The 23,870-nt window shown below is 35.2% G+C and overlaps 1 protein-coding gene across 1 annotated transcript; it reads left to right on the top strand.

Annotated features, from left to right (window-relative positions):
- Positions 1–751: 751 nt before the first annotated feature.
- LOC6040107 lies at positions 752–23,497 on the top strand. Its single transcript, XM_038261770.1, has 5 exons — positions 752–906; positions 14,218–14,416; positions 14,973–15,186; positions 22,469–22,672; positions 22,992–23,497. Exons 2-5 carry the CDS (start codon positions 14,307–14,309, stop codon positions 23,286–23,288), a joined length of 825 nt encoding a protein of 274 aa, XP_038117698.1. The 5' UTR covers positions 752–906; positions 14,218–14,306; the 3' UTR covers positions 23,289–23,497.
- The last annotated feature ends 373 nt before the right edge of the window (positions 23,498–23,870 follow it).

Genomic DNA, 23,870 nt, shown 5'->3' with positions numbered 1-23,870 from the left:
TTAACATGCGAGTATAATTTATATTTTTTTCCAATTTGTCTTAATTTGTTATAGATTAGAAAAATTATGTGAAAACCATAACTTTTTATCGAAAAATTGTTTATAATTTAATTTTTTCATAATTACAGTCGTTCTAAGGTTATTTTGCAATTTTTTTCCTTCTCTGTCCAATTCGTTCTCCTTAGTAAGTAAAACTCTCTCTCCATTAAGAACTAATCAGCTGTTGAAAGGTAGTCCATATCTCAGCTCAGGATAACAATTGCACCAATGTATTTGTTAAAGCAACCAAATAAATGAAATGAAATGAAATGAAATAATTACAGTCGAACAATTGATGAAATATTAAATACAAATTATAAGAGTTTTCTGAAGCTTACTGTTAACATATCTGTCATAATTGCATCGTGTTTGTTGAAGATTTATTTAGTTACAAACGTTTGTTGGGAAACTATTTACGAGAATTTTGGTTGAAAAAACTTTTTTTCTAAAATGATTCATTCCCAATTTTTTACCAAGAAAATTTGAAAGCCCATAATTGAATATAATTTTGTAATTTTTTCAAGCTTCTTGAGAAACATCTTCAATTCACCCCTGCTTTACACACACCAAAAACCCTCAAACCGTACGATCACTCTCACCTGAAACCAACCCATCGTAGTATTGATGAAACAACTCTGCAAACCACCACTACCACTATTCAACGAGTTTTCCACTCTGGCACGCAGTCTCCCCGGCAGGCAGCCTAAGCCACTTGATTCATAAAACCGACGGCCGGTGGAAAACTCACGCTCAGTAGTGACCGAAGCGCCCAGTCCGGAGGACCGAAAAAAAGTGACTTTCGAGGAAAATTGATTCGCTCAGTCGCCTTTTTTCCATCAGTTGTTGCGAGGTTCGTGTTGAAACTAGGTAGGTTCAGAGTTTTTTTTTGCGTGTGGGAAAAATTTTCTCGAAAACCATGCGTCTCCATCATCGTCGTTGGAGGAAAATACTGGTGCTGGCTGATTAATGGACTCGTAAACACATTGTGGATTTTCCGGACAATAAAGTTGGTGTGTGACAGTTAAAAGTTGAAAATGTTTAGACATTAGCTGTACGTTGTTGGAGGAGAAAAATTACGATCGTTAGAAGTGACTTTTCGCGCGTTGGCCAAAAGTGAGTGAGAGTGACTTCCGATTGCGTAATTTGTGGAAATTGTTTAATTTTTCCGGCAATTTCCCAAACACATCCCCGCCAACGCTAGAAGTGGGGGGGCAGGAAAATGTATAACTTAGTGTTTATAATTCAAGCGAAAATCCGTCGAGTGAATCCATCATATCGTGAAAATTGGGAAAGGAAAAAGAGTTGAAAAACGTTCGACAGCTGTAAAAATATTTTCCGAGCTTCCGATTTCCACCGAATTTCCACCGTCGAGGGAGCTAATAAATACACTAAACTGAAGGAAAAAAAGCACAAATTTGTTCTCGGAATGTGACGTGTGTGTGTGAGATAATGTCGGTCGGTCGTGGCCCCGGATCTTTTAAGGCTGCCAAAAATAACGAGCGCACGGAAAATTCTTACCTGGCTGCGGGAAAGACGATGATCGTCACCATCAGCGAAAAGGAAAACGGAAAATTACAGGTCCTGGGAAGTGAACGAAAGAAGCAGGATCGTGATGAAGAGCCAAATTTGGTGGGGTTGAAGAAGACATGAAATGAATTATGGTGGAGACGCATGGTTGATGTGGTGAAGTTCAAAAGTTGTCTTTTTGTATTTGTTACATATAAATACTTCTTTGTGAAACTCAGTTTGCTTTGATTTTTTTTTAAGGTTACACATAATTTTTAAATAAATTTATAGAAAATATCATAAATCATTTAAAACAATTCTGGTTAATAATATCAAAATCAGATTACATTTTTGTTTTTGAAAACTGATGTCAGTACATTTCAACAAAAAAAAAATGAAGAAAGATAAATGTATCCTAATTGTCATTTATACAACCGTCAAATTGTTGATTGGTGAATTTTGAAAGAGATTCACGCATTCAAATCTGTGATTTCATTCTAGTGAAGCATTCTTGAAGTCACAAACCAAATTAACTTTGCCCAGTTTAAGATCTCAATCAAAACATGACTTTTCCTTCACTCTGTTATAAAATAGTCAAGTTTTCCTCTTCAACTCAGTTCCACTCACAAGTCTGCAAAGTGCATCACTCTGTCTCACTTTTCCTTCCCTCTCAAATAATTATTTAGTCGCCATGAGTGACAAGTTTATAAAAACACACACGGAAAAGATGTGAAAGCAATTCAGGAATGCCACCAACCGCAACACAGTACCCAAAGCCGGCGGTGCCAATTTGTCAGCAACTAAAAGCTGGCAACACTTCCTCCAGTTTTTTTGTGTTCTGAAAATGGGGCGGTCACGCGGCACTCTTAATCCACTTTTCATAAGCACTCACCTGAGGCGAAGCTGACTTCTGCCTGACAGATGTCTGGCAGTTGGCCCAAAACTGAGGAGATTTCTGGCCGAGCTAACCGGACCAACAAAGGGCAGGAATGTTGATTACGGGGTGCGGCGATGAAATTGTTTGGTTGAGTTAGGAACGGTTAAGAGATAGAGATTTTTCTTGATAGAAAAATGTTTAACGCACGTAAAGAAGCAATTTTCAACAAATTTAGGAAAAATTCAAAAGTTAGTTCACTACTTAAGACTAAACCCCGTTTTTTTGACTGGCTTTAAGCTAAAAAAATGCCTTGCATTCTTTAGTATACCAATTTTGAATATTCAAAAATTATAAGGAAGAATCTCTTCTATTAAATGCTTAGATTTGTTGATTTTGCCAATGTTTTGAAAAAATATTAAATCGGCTGTTGCTTCTTCAACATAAATATGCAAAACTGTTTTTTATTAATGTCCCAAAAAATTGAAAAGACAACTGGTTGCAGCTAAAAACTTATGGTTTAATTTAATATAAATAAAAAAAAATTACTGGAAAAATTTGAAAAACGCACAATAGGCAACAAAAATTAGCCTTATACTACCAATGAAAACAATGAACAACAACGATGGGTCGGATGGTGGACCCGGACATAGTTTACATACATTTAAGTGAGATCCGGTTTCCAAAAAGTACATACATGTCACTTAAGTGGCCATATCTCGAGACAGGGTTGCCAGATCTCTAATGTTTTGAACTCGTTGGAAAGGTCTTTTGATAACCTTACCAACAATGGGTCAGATGGTGGATCCGGACATAGTTTACATACATTTTGGTGAGATCCGGTTTCCAAAAATACATAAATGTCACTTAAGTGGCCATATCTCGAGACAGGGTTGCCAGATCTTCAATGTTTTGGACTCGTCGGAAAGGTCTTTTGATAACATAAACAACGATGGGTTGGATGGTGGACCCGGACATAGTTTACATACATTTAAGTGAGATCCGGCTTCAAAAAAGTACATAAATATCACTTAAGTGGCCATATCTCGAGACAGGGTTGCCAGATCTTCAATGTTTAGGACTCGTTGGAATGTTCTTTTGATAACCTAACCAACGATGGGTTGGATGGTGGATCCGGACATAGTTTACATACATTTAAGTGAGATCCGGCTTTCAAAAAGTACATCAATATCACTTCAGTGGCCATATCTCGAGACAGGGTTGCCAGATCTTCAATGTTTAGGACTCGTTGGAAAGGTCTTTTGATAACATAAACAACGATGGGTCGGATGGTGGACCCGGACATAGTTTACATACATTTAAGTGAGATCCGGTTTCCAAAAAGTACATAAATGTCACATAAGTGGCCATATCTCGAGACAGGGTTGCCAGATCTTCAATGTTTTGGACTCGTTGGAAAGGTCTTTTGATAACCTAACCAACGGTCGGATGATGGACCCGGACATAGTTTACATACATTTAAGTGAGATCCGCATATATGTGAAAACACATTTTTATACATAACCTTTGAACTACTTATCAAAACTTCAATCTGTATAAAACTCGATCTATGGGACCCTAAACCAAGTCGAATGCAACTGGTTCGGGTCAAATCGGTTCAGCCAGTGCCGAGAAACATGAGCTAGTTTATTGGTCACATACATACATACACACACACATACACACACACATACACACACACATACACACACACATACACATACACACAGACATTCGTTCAGTTTTCGATTCTGAGTCGATATGTATACATGAAGGTGGGTCTACAACGTTTTGATTCAAAGTTCATTTTTAGAGCAGGATTATAGCCTTACCTCAGTGAGGAAGGCAAAAACAAACTTAACATTCTTATCATACTCAAAAAAAAAAGAATAGTAACACAAGGAAAAACATAATTTAGCAGTGGAGAGATAACTTTGCAGTCAAAAATACTAAGTGAGAAAAATTTACAGCTCTAAAAAGTTTCTTTCATTATCAGGAAAAAAAAGTTGAATTAGAAAACGAACTGCACCAACGGATTCTTCAGACAACTTCTTTTGAAAGCAAGTAACATGTGATAATAAATTAGAGGTTTTCAAAGTTACTGAAGCATGAGCTCATCCATTTTGGTTTTTTTTCTGAATAACATTTTATTTTAAAAGGGAAATTTTTGAGATTCTTCGCGTTTTCTATCAATATGAATTATTAATTTTAATAATTTTAAGAGAAATTTGAGGTTAATTTCTAACTTGGAATCCTTCCGAAAAGACCTTCAGGATTTTCATTCCACAAAATTGTTTACTTATATTGTTTAACCAAAAGAAGATTAAAAACTTTTTTTCTTTGAATCATAACTTTGCAATTATTTGAGCAAAAGACTTCCTACAGGTTGCATTTTATACAAAATTGTCCAAGGAATTCTGTAAAAATAAAATTGTAACTCTGCCCCCTAATATTATATTTTAACGTTTCATGTTTAAAAAACCAGTTTTGACCAATTCCTTATATTTTTATTTTATTTATTTTATCACCACCGTGTTCCCCAAACAATGTTACATAATAATCAATGTAAAACTCAAACTAAAATGAACTATTTGCGAGAAACAGCGATTTTACTGAAAAAGGTATTATTTTGCGCAGCACTCTGTCCTATAAATTTAAATCCGAAATAAGTTTCTCACATATAAAAACCAAACTATTCGGGATTCCACCCTTTTCGTTAAAAAGCATACCATGTACTTTCGAGTGCTGCGCAAAATCAAACTTTTTTCAGTAAAATCGGTGTTTCTCGCCAATAGTTCATTTTAGTTTGAGGTTTACATTGATTATTATGTAAAATTGTCCAGGGAACACGATGGTGACAAAGTAAAAATAAATATAAGGAATTGGTCAAAACAGAATGTTTAACTTAAAACGTTTAAATTTAATATTAGGGGCATTTGAGGTTAAAATTTTATGTTTATCGGATTCCTTGGACAATTTTGCATTAAATGCAACCTGTAGAAAGTCTTTTGCTCAAATAGTTGCAAAGTTATGATTCAAAGAATTTTTTTTTTAAGAAAATCGACAAAAAAGAGGGCGTTGCCAAAACTAGAGGAATGGTCCAATCAGCTCACAACTTGGGATTTCTGATAACTATCGAGAGATGAACGTTCCCTCCAAATTTGGTCCAAATCGGTGAAGGTCGAGTCCAAAAGTGTACCCAGTTGACCTGGAATGACCCATAAAAGGGCAAATTTTTAATCAATATTATAATTCTCGTTTAAAATTACCCTGCTTTTTGATTTCTTTAATTCATTTAGTAATTGAAAAAAAGTGATTTTTTTATGGATTGCTGAGATCTTTTAAAGTGTTCTTTATTTTAAACTTCAAAACTTGTTACATAAATAAATCTCTATGTAATGCTTAGTTCTCAAATAAAGGAGCCATTACACTCCCGCAAACAAACAAACAAACTCGCACTTTTTCGTGTTTGTCAGTTAAACTTGCTAACATGATTACGGAATAAAACCCATCGTATATTATCCGTAATTCTACAGTAGTTTTATGAGCAATTCAAAAATTCCATCATCCTTCACCCTTTAAAAATTCCTCAAAAAATCATGGGCTTAAATATTTTTGTTGTTGAAAAATTAAAATTAAACAAAGTTGTACGACAAGTTGTACGATTGATTGAAAACTTTTTAAAATGCATTCTTAAGGTTTATTATGGCTTTTTGAATAAAAAAGAGCTTTTTTTTAATTTTTTTTATTCTGTGGCCACTGATTGGATAAAACACAAAACTTTTGAAAAACAATATTTTCGTATATTCATTTATATTTTGCAAATTATTGGTAGTAGGTCGCGTAATTGTTATCATTTATAAGCATTTTGTGATACATTTTGTATCAACATTTTGAAAATTGGGCTTGAAAATTATAATTGAATCAGAACCGAGGGACAAAAACTAGAATAGTAGTTTATGCAACAAGTTGCAAAAAGAGGATTTTTCAGCATGAGTCGTACATTTATCCAACGAGGTTCACCGAGTTGGATAAATGCGAAGAGTGCTGAAAAAATCAAGTTTTGCAACGAGTTCCATACAACATTTTTTGCAATTCCAAAAAACACACCCTGAGTGAAATTTTATGTCAAATTTTCATGTATTTTGTCAATAAATCGTTTAAATCAAAAAAAAAATTGAAAAGTGTTACTTTTCGAAACAAGTGCTGAAAAGTTCAACTTTTCAGCATCCATTTGAGTGCTGAAAAGTAGAACTTTTCAGCATTTATTTGAAAAGGGTTGCTATTCGATTCTGTTATTTTTGGTACAGAAAAGTAGGCTATTTCGTCGTTCAAGAATGACAGGATGAGTAAGTAGTTTCACGTCGGAATTGCAAAAATAAAATTTGTATCATCCTTAGCAAAAAAAAAAAAAAGAATCTCATGCTGTTTTTTAATGCTCAAAAGGAACAAATTGGATGGAGGAGCGGCCGTGGCTGACTGGTTACGGTGTTCGCTTTATAAGCGAACGGTTCTGGGTTCGATGCCCATCTGCTCCCAACGAGAAAGATTAGAACACAGAAATTAGTAATGATAAATATGAACGAAAAATCAAAGTCGTTCGAGGCGGGGTTCGAACCCCCGTCCTTTGGATTGGTAAGCAAAATTGCTAACCACTAGGCCATGACGACTTGGTGAACTTGGACTGGAATTAGGAATACTGTTACAGAGAGCGAGTTGTGGCGCTATAACCACGGCAAATAGTGTCCTGGGCATTCGTGGAAATACAATGTCCCATCCCAGAGGGTCCCGGAGTTCCAAACCTTCTTAGCATGGTGCTCCCAACGAATACAACCAAAATCTCGGAGCGTATGGTGGTGTGTCCCCACGCTTCTTCCTCCTGTCGATTCAGAATTGTGTTGTTGTTCGAACACTCAGTGCTCAAACTCAACCCAATTACGAGTCATCTCTGCGATACGGCTTTACGCAGTAGGCCTGGCCGCTTTAACGCTTGTGATGTTTCAATGCATTCCGATGCAATGGCACACTACAAATGTTAATAAATGACAAGAAGAGTGCTAGGCGTCATCTAACCTAAGGCACTCTCCAGGATCCCTTCGAAAGATTGGCTGCGCTAGGGTCTGATTAGATTAGATTAGATTAGATCAAAAGGAACAAATTGGATGGTGTTTGTGTGATTTGATATAGGATTTTTTTTAAGGTTTATCAATTTACGAATCAAATTATTTCTTTACAGTTTCAAATCAATAGGACAAGCTGTTGCATTTAAATGGTTTTGCTTGTCGAAGTATTTAAGCTCTTTCATTTTCGATCATTTTCCAAAGAAAAGGTTGGCATAGTCTTTTGAATTTTATTCTATCAATTATTACCATTATTAATATTTTATCACAAGGTGCTAAATCAACTCTTCAAACAGTCTTGATGACCTAGGCCACCAACTCTCGAATGTAAAATTTCGAACCCATTCTGTACTAGGTGAACAATTTGATCCTTTCCATTTTCGAAATGATTGATGAGCACTGGACAAATGAATATGAAATCAATTTCAATTTTTTATAGTGCATTTAAGAAAAATATGTTTGCCTTTTTAAATTCGATTGAAATTACTGGGAATTTTATTATTAAAAAAAATGTTTTGCAAATAAATTTTATTTTTACTATTTTTTTGAAGATTATTTTATGACAAATTTGGCAATGAAATCGTACGGAATTCCTGCAGGTCTTAAAATTCAAACCACAGGTTAAAACAAGGTGGTTACAGCTGATGACGCATGAAAAAGGTCACCACAAATTCAAACAATGGCTAGCTTCGTCTAAACATAACCTCAATGCCACTCATCATCACTAATAGGTGATAAGACGTATGTCACCTCTCTCCCGACGAAAATAAAGATGAATCTCTGTGCCAGCATCTTTCTCGAAGGTGATTCACTGCCATAACCGCTCAACCGGTCGACTCACTCCTCTGAAACCTTGACTCACATCACATGCCAGACGACAGAACAACCGGGGAGGGTGACAGCGATAAAACGAGAAAAAATTACCTCAAAGTCAACGCGCGCGGCTTTTCACGTACTTTATTTATTTTTGTTGAGTTTTCCCTCTCCCTCCCATCGCCTTATGAGCACGGGAACGCAATTGTGAAAATAGATAACTCGTGATTTTGGCGGTGGTTTCCCCTCCCCCTTTAAGCGTGACACACACTTTAACTCGACATCTCGAAGGAATTTGAACTATATTTTCAAAAGCGTTTTTTGAGTCAAATTTATTTCTAGCTGATACCGGTTGGTTGCATTTTTCAGCGGAATTAGAGTGGAATTCATTGTGTAACCACATTCGCAGCGAGTGTCAAAGTGGCCGGCCATTATGTCTTTGACAAGCCCTGCCCTGCCTGCGGCGGTCTTGATGAGTCCCAACGGGGGCCACGTTGGGATAGTTTTTCCGACCGGCCGACCAACCGGCGTGAGAGGAAAAACTATTCTTAGCTTTTTGGGGTGTTGTGCATCACACACGTAATAAGTAAAATTCTACCGAGTCAAGTGCTGAATCGCAAAAAAAATCGCACTGAAGTGGACTGACCCGTTTCTAGTTGGTATATAGTAAACTTTACTAACTTGATGAATGAGCGATCGCGAGGTGGTCTTTTCGCATGGGGAATGATGGGGGACGTTCGGGACGTGGCGCCTTGAAGAATGTTGGTTGCAACAAGTCGAAATAACGCGCGATGACATTCAACGTTGATGAGCGATGGTGATAGGTCTCTTTGGACTAATAAGCTTCAAGCAAATTTGTGATAATTTATGATCTACAAATTATGATGGAATTTCTTGCAACCAAGGAATTTGAAAATAAATTATTTAATAAAAAAAATCATCTATAAATTTACTTCTTATGAAAACTTTACGTTAATTATTCAGTTTCAGATTTTCAAAGCTCGCCGCTTGAACAACGCGTCAGTAGCTTTTGTAGACAAAATTTGGATTGATTCAAAATAAATGTTCCATTTTAAATTTTTCAAAAGTCCGGATAATAGTTGCACCATAATTGACTGTTATTTCTTGTTGATCATCACTAGTTGATTCTGTTTTACTAAGAAAAATGATGAGGGTGTAGAGCTTGCACTTCCAATCGTGTTTTTGAAATTGGCGTATGTAAACTTTGACAAAAATCAAGTAATTAATAGCTAACCAGAAAGTTATAAAGCAACTTTTTGCAATTCCGTCGTGAAACTACTTAATTTTCCTGTCATTCTTGAACGACGAAATTGCCTACTTTTCTGTACCAAAAATAACAGAATTGAATAGCAACACTTTTCAAAATCACTTAATTTTTTCAGCACTCTTCGTATTTTTCCAACTCAGTGAACCTCGTTGGATAAATGTACGTCTCGTGCTGAAAAAATCATCTTTTTGCAACTTGTTGCATAAACTACTATTTGCAAAATAAACTGTAAATATAGTAAAATTGACATATTTGATAGAATTAAAACCAATTTAAAAATATAAATAAAAATATTGCCTTAGGATTTCTAAGCGGTATTTTTTGCGATTTCTTGTTTTTTTCAATTATTGATTAGCTTCAGTAGTTATATTTTGTAATTTTTCACCCACGAAAAGAAAATAGGCATCAAGTTTTGATATCAATTACTGAAAAATAAACGTTAGAGGAATATTATTTGCAATTATATAATCAAGTTTCCATGGCTTTTTCCCAGTCCAGCTCCGAAATTTAGAAGAATATTTTTCAATGTGCCAAAAACAGTTTGTTTGCGGGATAGAATTTTAGTTAGGGTAAGTGAATTTTCTTGATTTCGCGAACAGCGTAAAAATACTGAAATTTCATAATTTCCGTGAAATTCCGTGGAATCCAAAGATTTTTGGAAATCAATGCATAAAAAACAAATTTAACAAACATTTTATCCACAAACGTTTTAAGTGTAAATTTGGTAACTTTTCAAGTAAAATATGCTTAAAACATACATTTTCATTAAAATAAAAACGAATACAATCGTTTGTAAACATTTTATTTTGTCAATAACAACGTTTTAAATTAACATTGGCACTTTTCAGCTTTTCACAAGTTTGAAGATTTGGAATCACAGATTAGAAATACCCAGAGCAGCTTTATGTAAAGTCTTTTTTCAGCAATTCCCCACGAAAACAGCATGGAAAAAAACAAAAGTGCTCGGATCGGGCTCAAAATTTTTGTGGGAGTTCCCTGGCCGAAATAATTAGACCCGTATTTTTTTGTTTGGCCATTAGGGTGACCTACGCCGTGTTAGGGTGGTCTGAAAAATGGCCATTTTCGTCGATTTTCGCAAAAACCACTTTTTTCGAAAAATCATAACTCCTCGCCATTTTAACCGATTTCAATTGTCTTATAGGCAAATGAAAGATGATAAGTTGGCCTTTCAAAGAAAAATAATAAGAAGTTTCAAAAATCTAGCCTAACATATGAAAAGGGCGTATGCAACTTTAATATGCCGTTTTGACGGTGTCTGGACCAAAGAGCCTATGTCTGGAAATAATTTTATCGGATTCCCCGGACATTTTTATATAACATACTAAAAAATGGGAGGAGTTCATTAACAGGATTCCGAGATATGATTTTTTGAAAATAAAATCCGTGTTTTTTGACGCGCCGCGCGCAAAAACCGGAGGATGACGAAATTGGCAAAAAATCAACTTTTTTCACAAAAACTGCGATAACTTAAAAATTTCAGCGATGACCTATACATGTTTGGGTACCAAAAGTTACGAATTACGAAAATTTTGGTACCCAGACATCTATAGGTCATCTATAGGTGAAATTTTAAAGTTATCGCAGTTTTAGTGAAAAAAGTTGATTTTTTGCCAATTTCGTCATTTTCCGGTTTTTGCGCGCGTCAAAAAACACGGATTTTATTTTCAAAAAATCATATCTCGGAATCCTGTTGATGAACTCCTTCCATTTTTTAGTATGTTATGTAAAAATGTCCGGAGAATCCGATAAAAATATTTCCAGACATAGGCTCTTTGGTCCAGACACTGTCAAAACGACATTTTAAAGTTTCATACGCCCTTTTCATATGTTAGGCTAGATTTTTGAAACTTCTTATTATTTTTCTTTGAAAGGCCAACTTATCATCTTTCATTTGCGTATAAGACAATTGAAATCGGTTAAAATGGCGTGGAGTTATGATTTTTCGAAAAAAGTGGTTTTTGCGAAAATCGACGAAAATTTTTCAGACCACCCTAACACGGCGTAGGTCACCCTAATGGCCAAACAAAAAATACGGGTCTAATTATTTCGGCCAGGGAACCCCAGAAAAATTTTGAGCCCGATCCGAGCACTTTTGTTTTTCCATGCTGTTTTCGTGGGGAATTGCTGTATTGATAGTTTATTCTTTTTTCCACAGTACCATGTAACTGAAAGAATTCAAGAAGCATTAAAATTTTTGCCCTTAATAAAAAAAAATATTTTAAGTTTTTAATTTCCATTGTCAAAACAAAACTTTGTCTGATTTATTTGAAATATAAAGTGAAAATAGAAGTGCAATCAACTGTGAGCAAATGCATTTCCCTGCATTTATTGTCACTTTCAGCAAAATTGGGTTCATTCAAAAACATTTTGAATATTCGTGAAATTTTCAAGTACAGTTCGGCAAAGGGTTCTTATCGTCGTATTTTTCGTGAAAACTCATTTTTTTTGAAAATTAATGATAGTGTTTCGTGTATTGGGTAAATTTCTTGGAATAGCAATTTGACTACCATTTCATTTTTTTAAATAAAATTCTAGAATAAATAAAAAGGTTTCAAGTTCGGTTTATTCCAGTGCTTTAAAATATAATTCAGGTCTTAAAATGAACCCTTCTGGGTCATTTTATTTAAGTTTTTCAAGTCTCGGGAAATTTACACTTGATTAAATGATTTGATTTGATGGTCTCCGTGAAAGCTGAAAATTTTCAGCTTGAAATATCACTCAGCTTGGATACCAAATATATAATTAAGTATATTTAAATCTAAATGGTTGTTTAGCAATATATTTCACGGGTTATTTGAACATTTTTCACGATCCGTAAAATTTGAGTTTTCGGATAACGGCCCCGTGATAATTGCATTGCGTGCGTAAAAAATCGCAAAGCCTTTAAAATTTTAAATATTTTTTTATTGTGATTATTCAAAAAAAAAAAGTTTTTTATCATCTTTTCTTCATAAAATTTTATTTAGCTTCTCCATCAGCTAAACATCTTTTCACATAACTGATTTATTACTGATGAACTGCCAAAGTATCTGTTTTTTAGATGATTTTTCAAAGGAACCGGAACCTTGACCAAGTTGTTTATATATTTCACTAATATAAATCAACTACGGCAATATATCTGAATCATTTTTGTTAACCACAATTAAGATGTAATTATAACCGTGTAGATCGGTTGTGATGAATCTTCATCTTAGATAAGTTCACTAAATCAACTTATTGTTGTAAAATAAAATGTTTAAAATATTAGAGAGATATTTCAAATACTTATAAATTTTCGATGAACAGTAACGCATAAAGTTTTTTTGCATCTTCAATTTTGGAAATTTGAGCTAAAGCTTGACCAAATATGTGGGTCGTGGAACTGGATTAAAATGTGTAAAATGTGCACCGAACAAAACCAAGCGAATTTAACCAATTAAAAATTCCACGGTGATTACAACCAAATCAATATAAACACACATTTTTATTATGCAATTATCGGCAATAAGAAACCTTTTTATAATCAAACTGAGCAATGCTACACGAAATCAGCCATTTCATCATTGGTTTGCCCATACAAGTCTCCATACAATTTTGGCAGTTTTCCAGCTATCGAGATATGACGTTTTTAAAGAAATAATAATTCTTGCCTAAAAAATCTTTTTTGACTGAAATTTTGTTGCCTGATTTAGTATTTTTTTTAAAAAGGTGCATCATTTTTTACTATAGCCTTAATGATTGATGAATGATTCTTGTTGACATTCAAATCGTATCCATGATTGCCCATTTCCAACAATATTGTTTTCATATACCTGAGAAAATTCCTCATAAAATCGTTTAAGAAACAAATAAAAATATGATCTTTTTGTTTTTGAGATACAACCTCTCAAAAATAAAGAAATAATAACATTGAAGTTTTCTATGTCAGCAATCAATTTCCGAATGCTGGGGAATGCTATAGGTTCCGATTTCAATGTCACAAAAAATCATTCATAAAATTTTCTGATCGCTTCAAAAATATAATATTATGAACATTTTGAAATTAAGGCTATTATTTCAAATTAACTTTGAATCCTTTCAAAATTGAATTTTAACATTTCCAATATATTTTTTTAAGAGATCTCTAAAAATAATGTCAAAGAATTTCGAAAATCTCAAAATACGGATTAACTCTAAGTGTTTAAAATTTTATTAAACATATGAGTATTTTTTAAAATTTTTAATTAATCATCGACTTTGTCGAAGACACCAACATGGTCAGAAAATCATTCTCAAGACACCGATTTTCGAATAATTACATAATTACCATTTCTGTATTGATAGCTAGAATGTTGAATAGACTTGTATGGGCAAATGATGCAAAGTGGCTTCTTTAGTCATAAGGAAGCAGCCTGGAGAGATTTGGTTTAATCCAAAAATACAAATGAAAACTTTTTTGGGGACATTTGCTCAACTTTGTATAAAATAGCAAAAAAAAAAAAAAACTAAATATATTCAAATTTATCTTTGAAAATGTAAAACAAAGAAAAAACTTGACAAATAATTCTAATTACAAAAAGTCTCTTCTCTCATTTCAGCTAACTAACCCCCTCTTCCAGCTTGCATCTGAGTTTTAACCCCTCCCTCAAATCAACCGTTAAAAGACACACACACACACAAAGCCAAGATGAGCCGCCGTCCTGGACTTCGCACCCGCGTGTACGCCTCCAACCTGGGCATGGTGGAGCAAAACTACAAGCAGGCCATGGAACGGCTCGAGAAGAGCCGCCGCCCGGCGTAAGTAACCTTTCTTCTAGTACATAGTTAGCCTGTTAGTTGGTGGGGCACACATTATGCGTAAACAAACGACCCAGTTTGGAACCATCTGGTCAACGAAACAGGCCGAAACTGTGGTCGGCATGTTTATGTAAATAATTCACCTTCAATATTTTATTTTTTTGGAGATTGGGTTTGAAGAAAACGGAGGATAACAAATGAGCGCCAAGGTTCATGTCAGTGGTTAGGTTGGCATGCTGGGTGTCACGATTGGATAAACAATTCCAGTTGAACTTGATTAAATTCTTTTGACTTTGATCACAGTTTTTTTCAAAATCGGACTCGAACTCAAACGAGAAAAATAAAAACTTTGCAAACCGACTTGAGACTAGATATGTAGTACAGTAAAGACGATTTGCCCTTTGAAACAAATTTTCGTCTTATCTGATGATTTTTTTTTTCATCTGGACTGCAAATGCTTCTTCCCACTTCCAGCGTTGATTTATGACCGGACTGTCTGCCAAACCCTAGACGCACAGCTGGAAAGTCAATTTTTCAATCCACACTCTGTTTGCAGCTCTGCCGACCGCGAGCGGGCCAGCCTCGGCCGTGCCGTTTCCCCCCGGCCCCTGTACGACTTCAACGGGTGCGAGTTTGACGAGGAGCTGGCCGCGGCCCGTTCCCGCGCCTCCAAGGTCATCCACGAGCGGTCGGTCATCGACCAGCGCGCCGAGGCCCTGCGCAGCTCCAGCCTGGTTCCGGTGTCCAGCGATCTCGACTTTGACGATCAGGTGAGAGCCCACATTCGGCGCCGGTATCTTCTCCGCCGGTCCGACGTCAACCGGGACAACTCGATCTTTTACGTGATTCCCCTGCCGAGCGATTCGCACTATATGCCGCGGTCCTACTACGACTACTACAATTACTTCAACTCGGTCAACTACGGTGGCTGCGGTTGTGGATGTTCCTAAATTGCGTCCCCAAAGCCCCCCTTCAACCCCCCCCCCCCCCCCCTCACCTACTACAACGAAAACTAATCGAAATTCGACCCTTTTTATATTCTCGCAACTAAGAAACCTGCACGAAGGAGATGAAATCTTGCATGCAAGTTCTTGAAAGTTCATCTTGATCAGCGTGAGATTTCATTTCCTTCCAATTCCCTAACTTACAAAACACCTCTACGTCTACGTTTTGATTAAAATATGTTTCCAAATTTTCAAAGTTTACAAACAACAGCAACTATAACCACATTTTTACATAATTATATACAAAATAAGCAAAATGTCAAATGTCGCGCCATCTCGCACTGTATTTAGAGCAGCAACAGCAGCATGTATTGAGCTGAGCACATTACGCACACAGGCGGAATACTAGCCCTCGACTATCTGCCAGGAATGTTGATCTGTTTTGTGTATTCCTTTAAGTAGTTAATCTAACTCACTGAGCTCTCTCTATCCCTCCACTAGTTGTGAACAGTTACGTAAACAAACACGCGCGATAGTATTTACTTTTATGTATACATGAAAAACGAACGAAAATTTATACCCAAAAAACCTTCTTCGAAGGGCATTCGACTAAACATAAGTGTAGAAACAAGCGCTTGTTACTGCCTGTTAAGTATACTTGTTAAATATTTTTAATAGTATTTATACCTTTTTTAACCCAAATCAAAACCAACAAACACTCAAACAAACACTCACTTGCAAGTGTATGTGATTATAATGCAAAAACAAACGAAACGAACAATTGTATAGGCTTAAACAAATTATATACCAATTTTACTATTGCACCCATAATCAATCCTATTTAATCTTCTTAGAATTAAAACAATGCAGAAATAAACCTCACTTATACATTTGTAGAATACCCTAAACAAAACCAAACAGAAATATGATGATGATAATAAAATGTGATACATTGAACCGCACAATGTCGCAGTGAAAACCTTGTGTTTGATTTTAAAAAAATCATTCATCTAAGTTCATTCTCCAGGCACTTGGTTAAGAAGCTCATGCTTGCTTGTAAGCTGGTAAAAAGAAAGGTTTGAACAAACAAAAAAAAACTCATGGAAACATATTTGATCAAAATTGACAGCTCCTTCCTGTAGTTCCCACCACCATCATTGTTGTATTGCTAGAAGTCAAGCTGATGCAAGTAAATTTTGATGCGATACTCACCAGAATGCCTAACCCATACGTCATATGTTCGATTAATCATTACTAACGAGATATTGAAAAGAAATTACATCGATGACATTGTGCAGCGGTCCAGATCGCAAAATTAAGTGGAAAATGGATTTTCCGAAAAATGGTGAAGTTTTTGAGCTTTGATGTCTTCGGAAGAGTTGTAGAAAGGGGCAATTTTAGGTTTGATTGAAAATTAGGGTGGTTCACGATTAGGATGATTTTGATAATCTACACTTTTATTTTGTACAAGACAATTTGGACTTAAGAGTTAAAAGTTACATCCATTTTATGGTGAAAGGAATATAAATAAAAAAAAATAATTTAGAAATCAAATTTCTCGAAAAAGCGCAAGCCACATTTTAAGCACCAGGAGGCATTCTTCAAGAGAGCTCCAGCACTACAAACGCTGAAATAATCTCAGGAGCAGGGATGGAATAATCGCAAAACAATCAATATCGCTATCGAACTTTCTTCACCCGCGAAATAAAGAGAAGGCAAATCACGCAAAAGAAATTCTTTCCCGAACTTCTCCAAGAAAATCATTCTGTTGATGATTTTATGTGAATTTCCTTGTTAGCACCACTTACAATTATTTATTTTGCTTTGTTTACACATATTGCCCATCTACTAAAAATGACAAGTCATTTTTCGACTTGTGACGTTACACTTGCAAGTGTAGGAGTGAAAAAGATGTTCCGCCGAATAATCAAGATGATGATATTTTAAGATTCTTTTTATCGATCTTTCGTGCGCGAGATAGGAGAGCATGCTCCTTCGGATTTTTCTCTTGATGAACATCTAATGATTTTCTTTTGATGATGATTATTCCATCGCTGCTCAGGAGTATACAAATATCTGGTGTTTTTTTTTGAACAGGTCCAATAATCAAAATTTTTAGATTTTGCTTTTTCGGTGTTTTTTAATACCCCTGACTCAAGGCGGTTTCAAAAACACCTAAAAAACTGGAAATTTGGTTTATTGGACCTTTTAAAAAAACTCCAGATATGCACTTTATCATTTAAATGTATTTCAATATGCAATCGGAAAGTACTTTTGAGCAAACATATTTTTTTCAGAAAAAAATATTTTTTGATTAATGATTTTTTTTTATTTGTTGCAGGGGACAAACAACGAAGGGCAACTTCTAAGCCATAGAAAAGTATAGACAAAAATGTTGCCACCTATTTATGATTTTTTGAAATATTGAGTTTTTTTTGGAAAAATAGTAATTTTACTCGAAAAAATGATTCACATTAGTGTTTAATATAAAATCAAATTTGCAATCGAAATTATCAGAAAATTTTAGGAATGTTTTTTTTACGCTATTTTGAAAATACTACCATTAGTTTCTTAAATATTCTTACTGGCAAATTAAACGACGTTTAGATGATTCTTGTTTCATTTACTTTTATTCACTTTATTTCATCAACCAGAGGACAAATATTCAATGTCTTTTAAGTAATTTTATGAGAATTTTTTTCAACTTTTCAAAAATAAAATATATATATTAAGGAATGGACAATCATGTTCACTATGTTAAAAAAACCGAAAAACTGGAAATCAAATGGCATTTTTCAAAGATTTTCGGAAAAAGCACATTTTTTAAACGAATTTTAGAGCGCCACATTTTAGAAGAAAGGTTATTAGTTGGGCTTTTAAGGAAAAATATATGGAGATTCGAAAAACCTAGCTAAATATTTGAAAAGGTCCTATGAAAATTTCATTTGCTTATTTGATGGTCTCGGGACCAAAGAGCTCATATCTGAAAATATGTTTCCCTGATTTCTTGAAATATTTTACATGACATATCCATAAATTGCGAATATCCATTTACACGATTCGGAGATATGAATTTTTGAACATAAAAACTGAGTTTTCCGACACCGCCGCGCGCAAAAGGGAAAATGACGAAAACGGGTAAAAATCAACCTTTTTCACTAAAACTGCGATATTTTAAAATTCAATGATGACCTGTACAAAAAACAGTTTTTATGTTCAAAGTTCATGTTTTCGAATCGTGTAAATGGATATTCTAAATGTTTTGATATGTTATGTAAAATATAACAATGAATCATGGAAAAATATTGTCAGATATGAGCCCTTGTCCCCGAGACCTTCAAATAAGCAAATGAAATTTTCATAAGACCTTTTGAAATATTCAGCTAGGTTTTCGAACCTCCACCTATTTCTCCTTAAAAGTCCAACTAATAACCTTTCTTTTGAAACGCGCTTCAATTTTTAACCACCCTATTTTGGATAAGAGCACCTTAATTGCTAAACAAAAAAAATACGGGTTTAATTATTTGGGTCAAAGACTCCAAATTTGAGCCAAATCCAGTTTTGATTTGGAGACTTCCTGTTTGAAAAAATCATTTCCTTGCAAAGGATCGGATCAAATTTTCACCTAAATCCTTTCAAGCAGTTTAAAGCACTTTAGAAAATGCATATCTTTTTATATACACTTTAGAAAATGCATATCTTTTTATTAGAGGTGGGCATAAATAGAGCGAGCCGCTCAAAGAGCCGATTCACTGAAAAGAGCAAAAGAACCGGGCTCACAAAAAAAGAACCGCAGTTCTTTTTCAAACTTCGGTCTTTTGAAAGAACCGGCTCAACATGGCATGATTTTTGTTATAAATATAATTTATTGAAATTCCAAAAAATGTAATACAAAATTTGTTTTTGAGAATTAAAAATGTAATTTCAAATATTTGCCTATAAAAAACCAAAAACATGATTTTTTCAAACAACATGAAAATATGTTTCACTTTACAACTGATTATAAATTGAAGTATCACTGGAATACAAATTTGAGCAATTCAAATTGCATAATATTATCAAAAATCTTCTGAATAGTTTAGAGATTTTGGGTAAAAAATCCTTCTGTCCAAATCAACTTTAGCATTTATAGACATTAACGATTAAATCAGAATGTAGAAAAGAGAAGAAACAAATATCAGCATTTGTTCAATTCTTGCAGAAATAAACGCAATTTTGAAATTAATAGCAATTTTTGCAATCCTAGATTTATGTTTGGATGCCATCAATTACTCGAATGTTTAGGTTCGAGTAGAAATCTTGACATAGAGACCGCCAAGACCTATTGTTTTCAAGGACATCTTCTCGTTTTCAGTTTTATTTTTTTAATCAAATAATTTGTAAAAGTCCAGTGTGAAATAACTTTTAAAATCACACGATTCTTAAAAAAAAACAATTTCATCAAAATTTTGTAAAAGAGCGAAAGAGCCGTTCAAAAGAGCGGCTCTTTTTGATGAGCGAACGAAAATGCTCCTAAAAAAGAGTGGTTTTGCCCACCTCTACTTTTTATATTGGCCCATTAGGACAAAAAGAGTTACGGTGGTTTTAATTTGATAATGGTCCACTTAATCGAAATTTTACATGAGTACTTTTTAATTGCAATTAAAATTTAATTTTGAAATTACTTTGAGTTTTCTTTTCAAAAAAATCTTAGTTTTTCATAATTTGAGAGTAAAAAAAACAGACCGCATTGCTCTATAACTCAATCGTTGGCATATTTAATCCATAAAAAATAGAAAATGTAACTTTTTAAAGATTTTTTTCCAAAACTTTGACATTTAAATCAATTTCAATTCAGCTAACCTAGATTAGTCATAGTCGAGAGTCGAGAAGTTTATTTATTGGCTGTTATCTTATAAAACATTTTCATGGATCCTTTGACTATTCTAGCAATCATTTATCCAATGTGAATTATTTTTGAGGACTTCTTAAAATTGATTCTTGACTGTTATAAAATAGTGAATGTAAGTATGCGATGGTTGTTTTTGCACTTTTTAAATGATATTATTTTTTTAATGAATGCTTAAGAGGCAGTATTTGTAAATATTGCTCGGTTTGTTCTAGAGGTCGTATCGAGGTGCTCCGATTTGGATGAAACTTTCAGCGTTTGTTTGTCTATACATGAGATGAACTCATGCCAAATATGAGCCCTCTACGACAAAGGAAGTGGGGCAAAACGGGCTTTGAAGTTTGAGGTCAAAAACCAGAAAAATCTTAAAATTGCTCGCATTTCCGTAAAACTTCATCAATTCCAACTCTCTTAGATGAATTCGAAAGGTCTTTTGAAGCCCTTTAAAATGTGCCATAGACATCCAGGATTGGTTCGACTTTTTCTCCTAGCTTTTGCAAATTACTGTCAAAAATTGATTTTTTTAAAACCTTAATATCTTTTTGCAGCAGCCTCCAACACCCATACTCCCAAAGGTCAAAAGATAGGTAATTACATGGACTATAAGCCTACGGTGTTAACTTTTTGGCCAATCGCAGTTTTTCTCATAGTTTTTCGATTTTTCTAGAACAAACATTTTACAACGTTAGTTTTTGTCCTGTAGGCCGCCATAACGGCACTTTTTGGTCTCAATTTTGTCATATTCGGAATCCTCGAACAATTTCACGTAAGTTCGAAGTATTGGAGTTGTAAATTTGATTTAAAAATAATTAAATAAAACATTTTTGAAAAAAGAAATAGATCTTATTTACCCTATGATCAATACGTCAAATGCTGTATCAAGTAGGCGAAAACCTATTTTACCCCTAATCCAACAAATCGTTAAAAAATATTTTAATTCATTCTAAATGGCATTTTTTCCAATCAAAATTACAACTCCAATACTTCTTACTTACGTGAAATTGTCCGAGGATTCCGAATATGACAAAATTGAGACCAAAAAGTGCCGTTATGGCGGCCTACAGGGCAAAAACTAACGTTGTAAAATGTTTGTTCTAGAAAAATCGAAAAGCTATGAGAAAAACTGCGATTGGCCAAAAAGTTAACACCGTAGGCTTATAGTCCATGTAATTACCTATCTTTTGACCTATGGGAGTATGGGTGTTGGAGGCTGCTGCAAAAAGATATTAAGGTTTTAAAAAAATCCATTTTTGACAGTAATTTGCAAAAGCTAAGAGAAAAGTCGAACCAATCCTGGATGTCTATGGCACATTTTTAAGGGCTTCAAAGACCTTTCGAATTCATCTAAGAGAGTTGGAATTGATGAAGTTTTACGGAAATGCGAGCAATTTTAAGATTTTCTGGTTTTGGACCTCAAACTTCAAAGCCCGTTTTGCCCCACTCCCTTTGTCGTAGAGGGCTCATATTTGGCATGAGTTCATCTCATGTATAGACAAACAAACGCTGAAAGTTTCATCCAAATCGGAGCACCTCGATACGACCTGTTACACATTGGTGAAAAACTCGCTCTTAACATTCGTCATCTCAAGTTAAGTTTATTATTTTTTTCCTAATAAATGCATTGGATTGCAATTTAATGATCTCTGCTCTTATTTGAAATAGGAAACTAAAAAACTGAAGTGCGACAAAATTAATAAATAAAGTTGCCTTGAACCGCAATAGACAAATATGGTGCTCTTGCATCAAATTGTAATTAATTTAAAAATCAGTGTCTTTAGAAAAAAATACATATTTTTTAATTCATCAATGAATTGAATTTTCGAAAAAATAAATCATCGATTACTTTTTTTAAATGATAATAATTGCCATTTATCTTTCGGCGAAAGTGTTTATTTCCTGTCTCTATATTTGCTATTCAGTCGTCACAGTTTTTTTTATGTCACGGTGTTAAGCCAGTCTAAAATTGCTCGTAAAATACCATTCTCACTGATGGTTGATGTTACCGCCTTCCCCACATCGAATCACATTCCTGCCGAGTTCAATCACTTTTCCTCAGCGTCGTCATCGTCGTCGCCGCCAGTCTCGTGAAATCAGTGAAAATGGCTTTCTATTTTAAAAATCCCCCACGCTCGATCTCTACTCAGCTGATCATACAAAAAAAACGGCATTTTTCGAGGCTTTTACCAAATTTGAACCCGATGTTTTTTTTTCGATCTACAGGTCCAGGCCACCCTGAACCGCATCCGCGCCAGCAAGGACATTCTCAGCCAGCTCAAGTCGGACGACACGCTGGAGCAGGTTCGCACCGACACGAGGGCCAAGCTGGCGGAAAACACCAGCCGAAAGATGGCGGAAAAGCTCGCCAGCGTTGAGGACGACTTCAACTCCTCCTCCGAGAAGCGATCGGTGAGGAAAACGCTGAAGGTAGGTTGAACGGTTTCGAAAAGTGAGACTAACTGTTGCGTTGATGATCAAGAAGGAGTGGTTCCAAGAAATGGAATCTCAACTAACCTACAAAACTCTGCAAGCCACATAACCGAAAGCTAATCTTGTACCTATTTTGCTTCTGCTTACCTGCCACTTAACACAACACTTCAGGCAAAGTACCAAACCGTACTACAGAACCTTCAAAGTTCAACTCCAGAACCGTACTAAGACCCACTCTGTATTTCCTCCAAACCGTCCCGAAACACCCCCCAAAAAAACCTACCTACAATCCAAAAAAACCCCGTCCCCCATGTAGATTAGAGCCACCGCAGACAGTGCCAGCTCAGACGCGGCCCTCCGCTGGAAGGACGAAACGGCGGAATCGTTCGCGGCCAAGCGGGCCAACGCCACCAAGGCCCGGCTGGCCGACCTGGACGTCGAGCTGGAGGACTTTGAGGCCAAACAGGCGGCCCGGGCACGCCGCTCGGCCCAGCTGAAGAAGCTGCTGGCGGAGACGGAGGAGCTGATTCCGGCCACCACGACGGAACACGCCGGCACCAAGGTCACCACCGGAATGGTCAAGCTCAAAACCAAGAAGGTCGTCTCGTTCTAGAAAACGTCACACAGTGCGTGTGAGAGTGCTTTGCTCCTAGGTGTATAATCAATCGCTCTTAGAATCTCCTGTTTTGTAACTATTTTTTAAATAAAATAAAATAAATATGATTAAATATTCTCAAGAAAAAAAAGTAATTGACATTTCTAGCATGTAAGATGTTCACAGAAAATAAAACTTTCTTTCAACTGGCACTGTATCGTGTAAAACATGTTTTCTTTTTTTTTTTTTGGTATCCTCAGATGAAAACGCCTCAGAAATTTTAACAAAACATGCGAAAACAATTGTGTAAAAATAAAACATAATCCGTCAGTGACTCACAGCCACTCAAAGGACAATAGAAATGTAGCATTACGAATAATTATAAAAAGATCTTCTTTCACACTGAAGTAACAAATAATAAAAAAAAAACAGCTGAAAACAGACAAACGTGGATGATGAATAAATCACGAATCTCGTGTACAAGTTATATTCAACTCAAAATAATCGTCCGCGAAACAAAGTGATGATAAAAATTAAACAAGTTGCCCGCGGGTGTGTTTATGTGACGATTTTTTTTTGTATCAGGTAATGTTCAAAGAT

This window comes from Culex quinquefasciatus, chromosome 3, assembly GCF_015732765.1.
Source record: "Culex quinquefasciatus strain JHB chromosome 3, VPISU_Cqui_1.0_pri_paternal, whole genome shotgun sequence".
Lineage (NCBI taxonomy): Eukaryota > Metazoa > Arthropoda > Insecta > Diptera > Culicidae > Culex > Culex quinquefasciatus.
Note: the sequence above shows the minus strand (reverse complement) of the source record. Positions and strands in the feature narration are given on the sequence as shown.

What these genes read in the sequence shown, in the direction of transcription:
- LOC6040107 (XM_038261770.1), top strand. Translation starts at nt 14,307, where the DNA reads ATGAGCCGCCGTCCTGGACTTCGCACCCGCGTGTACGCCTCCAACCTG. An exon ending in ATCTCGACTTTGACGATCAG is followed by an intron (nt 15,187 to 22,468) that starts GTGAGAGCCCAC and finishes TTCGATCTACAG; the next exon opens with GTCCAGGCCACCCTGAACCG. An exon ending in CGGTGAGGAAAACGCTGAAG is followed by an intron (nt 22,673 to 22,991) that starts GTAGGTTGAACG and finishes TCCCCCATGTAG; the next exon opens with ATTAGAGCCACCGCAGACAG.